The sequence below is a fragment of the Cynara cardunculus genome (assembly GCF_001531365.2).
Source record: "Cynara cardunculus var. scolymus isolate 2C chromosome LG 8, CcrdV1, whole genome shotgun sequence".
In the NCBI taxonomy this organism is placed as follows: Eukaryota; Viridiplantae; Streptophyta; class Magnoliopsida; order Asterales; family Asteraceae; genus Cynara; species Cynara cardunculus.
The window spans coordinates 266266-275881 of record NC_037535.1 but is presented as its reverse complement, the minus strand read 5'-3'; the positions used below and the strand labels follow the sequence as shown (position 1 = coordinate 275881).

General features: G+C 38.2%; 1 protein-coding gene across 1 annotated transcript; it reads right to left on the bottom strand.

The window, feature by feature from the left end:
- Positions 1-7409: 7409 nt before the first annotated feature.
- Positions 7410-8607, bottom strand: LOC112516753. Its single transcript, XM_025123967.1, has 3 exons — positions 8459-8607; positions 7837-8185; positions 7410-7781 (listed from the first exon to the last, which is right to left on the bottom strand). Exons 1-3 carry the CDS (start codon positions 8605-8607, stop codon positions 7410-7412), a joined length of 870 nt encoding a protein of 289 aa, XP_024979735.1.
- Positions 8608-9616: the final 1009 nt, after the last annotated feature.

Here is a 9616-nt window from a genome sequence, read left to right as displayed (position 1 = left end):
CGGTTGTCTCACCCGGATCCAAAGGTGTCCAACAATCGGCGCCCAACACATTGACAATGTTAGGTCCAAAAATTGATTCTAATTATTCTAAAAGTTTTATCAAGCTATCGGAACAAGGATGAAAGATCTGAAGATGTTGCGCTAAAATGACTAAGTCTGAATGACCAGAGGCCTCTTTGGTGTGGCAGAGGCCTCTTTGGTGTGGCAGAGGCCTCTTTGGTATGGCAGAGGCCTCTTTGGTATGGCAGAGGCCTCTTTGGTGTGGCAGAGCCTCTTTGGTATGGCAGAGGCCTCTTTGGTGTGACATTCAATTATCATGTAAATATTGTCTATATAAGGAGTGATACAAGCATAAAATAAAAGTAACCATGAAACAACAATTATGATTACAATATGGGTAACACCTACACCTATAGAGCACATAATAGGCATATATCCAAGTAAACTCACAATAGAATTCGGTTGAATTAAACCGAATGTCAAACCAAGTGGATTTCAATATAAATACTCAACTTGCAGAGCTGTTTTACCCCTTTAAAACCCAAAATCACCTATTAAGATCTAAAGACATGTTGCAGCCCTTTCTCTTGCCTTTCTAGGGCCTATTTATTCATAGTTTTTTGAATTTTCTATGATTTTCTATGATTTTCCAAAAAACAGGGCTGTAATCATCTTATCAAATGCTCAATACACCCATTTCCATCCAAAACGTTGTCAATGCTAGCCCAATAAGTTCCAAATTCATAGTTTCACTTATTTTTACCAAATTCCACAATAAACCAATGATAAACCATGCTTATAACATCAATTTCTACTAATCTCATTGTATCTCAAATTGACTCCTAAAAGTCAACACTTGTTCTTGAGCTAACATCATACTTTTCAAGAAATCTCCCAATCCATCCATGGATTTCACATACTAACACATAATAACACTTAAACTTAACATATTTTCATGATTTCATTACTAAATCATCACATGCATGGACTGAAAACTAACCAATTATGCCCAACATCGAAATCAAGATAGGAGATGAGTTTTACCGTTGATTTCTCCACAAATCCTTCAAAAATCTTGATAAAACACTTGATTTGGGGATAAATTAACTCCCAAGTGTGTGTAATCGCACCTTAGAACACCAAGACTAATTTTGAGAGAGAAAGGGGTTGAAAATGGGTAAAATGGGGCTGTTTTGGGGGTTTTCACATCTTAAACCCGAGTTGGGTCGGGTTGACCCAATTTGGTAAATTTTTTTTTTACTACTAAACACTAAAAAAAATTGCATAACTTTTTGCTCGGGACTCCGTTTTCGATAAGGTTTTCGCCTATGCTTCCGAAACGAGATAACCTACAAGCTCCAATAAAAAGATTCCATTGGTAAAACCCAATGCTCAAAACCATACCCGAAAAGTAGATGTTTTCAACACATAATTAAGCGTATTAAGAGGATGGATGTTACAGTACTAAAGCAAATTCACTCCTTTTGATTGGTCATTCTGTGGGAGTTAAAATGCCATACTTTGTTGTCAATAACAACCTTAATCGTTTATGGAAGAAATGTGGACTTGTGAATGTTGCTCCTAATTACAATGGTCACTTTTTACTTGAGTTTACTAATGAAGAAGGAATGAAGTATGTGTTGGAGAATGGGCCATGGATGATCAATGGGTTTCCTTCGTTTGTTAAAAAATGGATGCCTGGAATGTTTCTTGGAAAATCGAGGAACTGAAAACTCTTCCCCTTTGGGTTAATCTTTATGGTGTCCCTCTTGAGGTATGGAATGTTCAAGGGCTGAGTGAACTGGCAGTGGTATTGGGTTCCCCTAACTCTGGATCCTGCTACAGAAGAGAGGTGTTTAACTCATTCAGGTAGAGCTGGTTTTGCCAGAGTATTAGTTGAAGTTTCTGCTGATAAAAACTTACCAGATTTTGTTATTGGTCTTGTCCATTCACTTGATGGATCAATGGAGAAAGAGGTTATAATAAAGGTTGAGTATAATTGGAAGCCCTCGAGGTGCAATCATTGTAGTATCTTTGGTCATGTGTTTAATGAATGTGGAGTTAGACCCTTATCGGATGAGGAAAAGGTTGTCAAAGTAAAAAATGAAATGTCCAACAAATTTGTTGTTAATGGTGATGATGGATTCCAGGTTGTAGGCACGCGAAATAAACCTGTTCAACCTCAAAGCAAACGAGGGATCAACCAGCAGCTTAGCACCAAAAATTGGGTTAATCATTTGGGCCTTAAAGACAGAATGTGGTCAAGGGCAACAACATTTTAATGTTAAACAATCTCTGAATGGGGAGGGGCAACAACATTTTAACGGTAAACAGTCTCAGAATGGCCAGGGGCAGCAGTCTAAGAGTGTTAAACAGAACCAAGGTGGCCAGGGGAAACAATACAAGGATGGTAGGCAGACTCTAAATGTCCAGGGGCAGCAACAGAGGGATGGTAAGCACCTTCAAAATGTTCAAAGTCAGAAACTAAAAGATAATAAAGTGTGGCAGGCTAAACTAGATTTGAATGCTAAAGGGGTACAAGGAAAAGGGGGTTTTGTTGTCAAAAAAGGGTATGATGGTGTTGGTCTAAAAGAGATTGGGCAACAAAGTGGGACTGTGAAAGGAGACTCAACAGATTGTATGGTTGATTGCAAGGTAAATGTAAAAAGCAATGAATTCCATGATGAGAAAATAAATGATGCCAAGAAAGAAATTTTGGATTCTGAACCTATGGTGGAGGATGGCCAAATTGAAGATGATCTATATTGAAAAAGGAACCAATCCTCCAAAAGAGGTTTTTTTTTTTAAATGGTCAAGAGAGTAAGTGGATTATTATAAGGCTGTCCAACATGGTGAAGATGTCTACCAAAAAGTTGATGCTCTTGATTTTATGAAATGTGACAAAGATGATTGGAGGAATGGTGGGGATAGGGTGGTAAAGCACAAAACAAATTCCAATGGTTAAAATTGCCATTTGTAATACTAGAGGCTTGAATATAGCCTCTAAAAACAAAGAAGTGAAGCGGTTTATCTCAAAAAATGATCTGGAGGTTTGTGTTGTGGTTGAAACTAGAGTCTGTAAAGAAAGACTTAAAGGGTATGTGATGATGTTTTTGGGAGCTGGTGTTGGATTTCTAATAATACTGCTTGTAAGGGTAGAACTCGAATTGTTGTGGGTTGGGATTCATCCAAGTTTAAAATTGAATGTGTTGAGCAATCTGATCAGGTGATTCATTGTCGTTTACTGCGTACAATTTCTGGTAGAATGGTTCATTGCTCATTTGTCTATGCTTCTAATGATGTTGGTGAAAGAAGGCTTCTTTGGGACAACATCCTTAAATTTAAAGTGTTTGTTAAAGATAATGCGTAGATTGTTATGGGTGATTTTAATGTGGGTCTTAATCCAAATGATTCATCTCGTGGGTCTTCTTTCATTTCTAAAGGAATGTGTGACTTCAGAGACCATGTTTGTAATGCTGAACTTGATGATATTAATCAGTCTAGGTTGAGATCTGGTTTCAGAAACCGTTAGCTGCAGAGCGGGCTGTTGGTTTGTTTAAAAAGCTTGATCGTGTTCATGGTAATGCTAGTTTCCTGGGCTCTTTTCCTTTCGATGCTGCTACCTTTTTACTGTATGGTTTATCTGATCATAGTTCTGTTGTTGTCTCTCTATTTGCTCCTTCCAAATTTCGTGCTAAATCGTTCAAATTCAACAATCACATGTCTAATTTGCCAAATTTCTTTTCTTTGGTTGAAAATGTGTGGAAAAAGCATGTTAGGGGCTGCCATATGTTTGCTGTTGTCTCGAAGCTAAAGGATATTAAAATGGGTGTCAGAAAGCTGAATATTGAGAATGGTAATGTCTTTGATAATGTTAGAAAGCTGCGTGTGGAATTGGATATTGCTCAATCTAGTGTGAATGCTGATCCGGAGAATGGTGAATCTGTGTTAGGTACTTCTGAATCTGTTATGGATATCCATTCTCCGGATCAACATCCATAAAGATTGACTCAGAGGGGAAGAGTTTTCAGTTCCTCGATTTTCCAAGAGACATTCCACGCATCCATTTTTTAACAAACAAAGGAACCCCATTGATCATCCATGCCCATTTTCCAAAACAAACTTCATTCCTTCTTCATTATTAAACTTAAGTAAAAAGTGACCATTGTAATTAGAAGCAACATTCACAAGTCCACATTTCTTCCATAAACGGTTAAGGTTGTTATTTACCACAAAGAAAGGCATTTTAACTCCCACAAAATGACCAATCAAAAGGAGTGAATTTGCTTTAGTACCTTCCACAATAACCTCCTTAGAGAAATTAATCACAAGTCTACCATCTTTAAGCAAAATAGGAGGTTTGCAGTTTAGCACAACTTAGTTCTCAGTATTGCCTCTGATTTTTTAGGGTTTAGGGTTTGGGGTTAGGGGTTGGGGGTTGGGGTTTAGGGTTTTTTTTTGGGGGTAAAGGGGATGGAACCCCGGAAAAATTTATTCAAAAAACGATAGAAATACAACTACGAGGGGCATACCCCAAGAAGAAGAATAAAAGAAAATAGTGCATTCCAAGAAAATGTTTTGGAAAAACGCTAAGTAAAGGCCTATTGCTACAAGCCGAATTAGTAATAAAAAACCTACTACCCCAAATGGAAAGACAATCCAGAAAATTTGAGGAGTGGAAAGCCCAGCACCGGAACTTTAGGACATCATGATGGACATCATGATGAAGCCTAACAACATCCCAATCATCAACACGTTTGAGAGCCCAACCATTTGTCCAAGCCCAACTCAAATCATTAAGCTTCAAGGAAGAATTAACAGGCCCAACAAATAACAACTTTTTAACAGCAACAATGGCCCAGTCTTCAACCATAATGGCCAAACTTCTTTTACCATTAGAAGTCCACCAACCGGGTAAAGAGGCCCAACTTCCAAATAATAAGTTTAGCCTTAGTTTGGAGCCCAATCTAAACACCAACCAAAAGCGTGCATATCCAATCTAGGTCGCCACTTCCAATGAACCCAAGACTTAAAATCGATTCCAGGTAACCCCAACTCAAGAACATCTTCACTTTGCCACTTTGAACACTGTCCATTTTCGAAACCCATCGCAAGAACAACAAATTCAGGTGTTTGCATCGATCGATTTTATCAAGTTTCATCTAGTTTTCATCATTAATCGGGCTACAACAAACGAAACCCTGGATTGATCGATTGGTTTTGCGAACAAGAGCATATGGAGTTTGAGCCTTAATTTTCGCTTCCACACAAGAACACTCCTAACCCCTTTTGTCGATGCAACATCCGCCATTGGAATATAAGCACCAAGTCCAAACTTCCCAATCTGTATAAAGCCATCGACTTTTAGAGGTAAACCACAGGTGAAATCCCCTGGTGCTTCAATTAACATCACCCCTCAATTTATGCAATTGACGACCAGCTGTATGGAAGAGCATCAAGTGGCAAGAGGGATTAGGCTGGGACTCAGACAAGAATAAAGATAGAAGCCTCCAGTAGTGTCTATCATTTATATTTGGATTCCAAGAATTAGAATACCAAACTACATCTTTTCTCAAATTGTATTGATGTATACAAACGTTTTCAATGCAGATGCTATTATTCTTACAATAATCATTTTGCCAAACTTTTAACTTCCATTTAATAGCAACATGAGTTTGCCTTGGAGATACATCATAGGAATAGTTGGTTAGCTGCATCATTTGATCACATATAAATCTAAACCAAATCCCCATATGCCAAGTAGATTCCAACTCCATACCAAAATTGTTTGCAACACAGGGGCCAAAACCGTGGAATCTACTTCTGCAAACACCATGATCATCCAAAATCAAACAGTTATCTTCTCTGTCTTCAACTGCCATGTTATTGAGAAACAGGACACCATTTATATCATCCTTATAACCCCTAAGAAAAGATAGAATGCAGTTCAATTTAGGGATATTGAAACCAATCTTGGAACCAAACCCAACACCAAAGCAACCAGCTTTTGAGCACTAACTAAACACTATAGAATAATTATAAAGTCAGCATACATGTGCCCACAAACAAAAAGAATATGTTTTAAGCTAACATTAAAATCCCAAAAGATCCAAAGGAAACCCCTGGAAAAGAGAGTGAAAACAAGAAAAAAGTAGAACAAGAGGAAAAGAACCTCAATCCCAAGAAGAAAAAGATGTCCCAAGCTAGTAACAGAAGAAGCCAGATCATAGATCAACAGCTGCTGTACCAAGAAACAAGGGACAAAGGCAAACATTATGGCAGGATCAAAGATCAACCGCCTACTAGTTGCCAAAGACCAAAAGGGGGGGGGGGGAGAGCAAAAAAGAACATGTAAAGAAAATAGGACAGATCAAGAAGCACCACCATAACCAAACAAGAATAGGATCAAGGGATTGACCGAGAAAGAAAAACCAGGCAAAAAGATTAGGACAAGCCCAGATAAAAACAAGGGGAATCATAACACAGAATAAAGCCAAAAAGCACCCCAAACTCCAAAAAATCATAAACACAGGTAACTGCCTCAAATAAGGAAAATAAGAATAGCAACCAAGAAGGGTCCAGGACATATCAAGACTCAAACTATAAACAGTTAACCTCCTGGTGTCAACATAAACTATCCTTTTAACATAAAAGGTCCTCCCACATCTCCAATACTCAAGAAAAGAAAGCAAATCTAATAGAAAAACAAAAAACCATTCTCTATTAGATTTGGTGACACCACAAAAACTGAATTCCCACCCCCTCTACTGCAATATACAAATAATCAAACTTTCAACCCTGTGCACCTTGTACACATGGAACCAGCCACTCAACCTGCTTTCCAAAGAAAGGTCTAAATGACTCCTGTATAAGATTATAAATCCCCTGTACACCAAAAAACTCCTATGCTCAAAACAGCCTCTGTACATCAAAATTTTGCACTCCCCTTTTACCAACCATGCCTCCGAAAAGACCTCCTTTTGTCTCCCAGGCAAGATCAACAAGTTTCCTATCTCCTCTACCCTACTCCCCCTTATATCACCATCCCATAACCTTGCCCCAAAGATCCCACAAACCAAAACAGTACTGAACCTGCAAAGAATAGTTTTGACCCTTCCCCTCGAAGATACCCAAGTGTATCCCAAGGCACCCCCAAAAAGAACCCACCCCAAAGGATCTCATAAGCATCATTGTTTCAAACTCTAACAATTCTCTCATGAAAAATCTCTCTCAAGGAATTTCTTGAAGGCAAAAGGAGAAGACTGCCCATGAACGAACCAAAAAGAAGTAATCTGACACAGTTGCTAATAGGAATAAATTTCATAATAGGCAACATTAGGGACTTCTACCTATCCCAATACATAAACCTAAACACCAGCAGCCTCAGATTCCAAAAAGTGATTAACAGGTCAATCATAATGGTAAGCATCAACAAACTCATCTTCACACATCTTTAGGCCCCGCAAAACAGCAGCTCTCCTAATTTGAGAGTTGTTTTGGATCTTCAAGCCCATTAGTCTGAGTTTAACAATCATAAAGATTTGTTTTGCTAACACAACAACAGACCTTTCTTTCCCATGATGAATTCTAATATTACGTTCCTTCCAAACGAAATATATCACAGCTGCCAGAACAAGTCTCTGAAAAATACTCCAGATTGAATTGTTTGTAATCTTGTTGCTCACAGTCATCACAAGGTTATCCCAATTCATATCTTCACTCTCAATGATGCTTTTAAGGTCACCAATACCCCCAATAGATTCCAGAGAGCTCCATATAACCTGTACATACTTGCATATGTGATTGTGAGATTCTGTCTCTTTTTTTGCAAAAGACACATTGAGTATCCATGTTTAAAGACCATTGCCCAAGCCTATCTTTTGTTCTCAATCTGTTCCTAATGGCAAGCCATAAGATAAAAGCATGCCTGGAACCCTGTGAGAACCAGATCATATTGGCCCATTTCACCATATTCTCCTCATCACGAATATCCCTCCAAACAGCAGCAACACTAAAATCAAATGAAACCCCATCCTTGTTTTTCCACTTGACTTTATCCTTGATGCCATCAATTAAAGGAGGCAAATATAATTTCAAAATTTCTCCATATTTGCTCCATATCTCCATAGGCCAAGCCCACAAACCATCAATAACCACATCCCTAACCTTCAAATTTAGGTCCATCCTAGCACAATAGATTTCCCTTTTAGAGATTAAGTTACAGAACAGACCAATAGGATGCTAGGAGTCAAACCATAAAGAAGTATCTCTACCATCTCCCAATTGATGTATGACATGATCTCTGAACCTGTCTCTGATCTGCACAGTCTTCCTCCAAAATCAAGAAGCATCATACACTTCAACAATTTCCTAGAAATTTCTGCTTTTTAAACGGTATACATGAATCCATTTTACCCATAATGACTCATCGTTTCCAATCACTTTCCATATAACAAACCTGTTGTGCAATCTAATTGCATCCCATAGCTCTCTTCTTTCCGAGATACTATTAGCAGCATACACCATGGAACAATGGAAGCTCACTTTAGATTCAAGATGGAAAATACGGCCATGAACCACCTGATTACAGAAGTCAAAGAACTCCATTTTCACCCTGTTTTGATCCCAACCAATGATAATTATAGTTCTACCAACACACACAAAATTGTTGGAAACCCAACACCAATTCCTAAAGATGCTGTCACAAACCTCCTTCAATTAACCAGAACAAACTTTTGTTTCAACAATAGCGCAAACATCCAAATTATTATCAGTAATAAGTTTTTTCACCTCATTTCTTTTAGAGACCACATTAAGGCCTCTAATGTTCCACACAACAAGCTTAATCATCAGAGAAGGTTTTTGGCTTGACCAACCTATCCCCCCCCTTCTAACATCCTCAACCTCAACGTGCATAAAATCAGGAGCATCAATATTACCTGAGACATCTTCATACATAGCATGCTTCTTGAAGTAATCCATCTGCTCCTTTGACCAAGTCTGAAGAACAGTACCAGAAGGATTTACACCACGTTCCAAGTAGAAATTAACAGCTTCTCATAAAACCATCTATCAAATATATTTGGTTTCCAATAATTGGGCAACTAAACCTCATCTTTCGCAAGATGTAATGTTGTAGACACACCTTTTTGACACAATTAACAAATACTATTGCTGGAACCATTTTTCCAAATTATAAATTTTCCTTGAATAGCAACATGAATTTGTCTTGGAGATGCAGCATAGGAATAGCTGGTTGGCTGCATCAGTTGATCACATAGTAAACTAGGTTCCATATTAATATCCCAATTGTTTTCTTTGCAGAGGCCAAAACCATGAACTCTACTCCTCCAATCCCCATACCAATCTGTCAAAAACCATCTAGTAGGCACAACAGCGTAACATTGTTTTCTGAATTTGCACCAAGGCAGAGAACACATTTCCATGTTAAACTGAAGCCAATGTATATCCCTCATAATAAACCAGTGTATAGTGCTAAAACTTGGAAAAAACCAGTTTAGGGTTTAGGGTTTAGGGTTTAGGGTTTAGGGGTTAGGGTTTAGGGGTTTAGGGTTTAGGGTTTAGGGTTTAGGGATTTAGGGTTTAGGGTTTAGGG

Coding starts and splice junctions, on each gene's coding strand:
- LOC112516753 (XM_025123967.1), bottom strand. CDS start 8,607: ATGGAGTTCTTTGACTTCTGTAATCAGGTGGTTCATGGCCGTATTTTC. Junction 8,186..8,458: donor GCAATTAGATTGCACAACAG/GTTTGTTATATG, acceptor CTATTGTGCTAG/GATGGACCTAAATTTGAAGG. Junction 7,782..7,836: donor TAAACATGGATACTCAATGT/GTCTTTTGCAAA, acceptor AAGTATGTACAG/GTTATATGGAGCTCTCTGGA.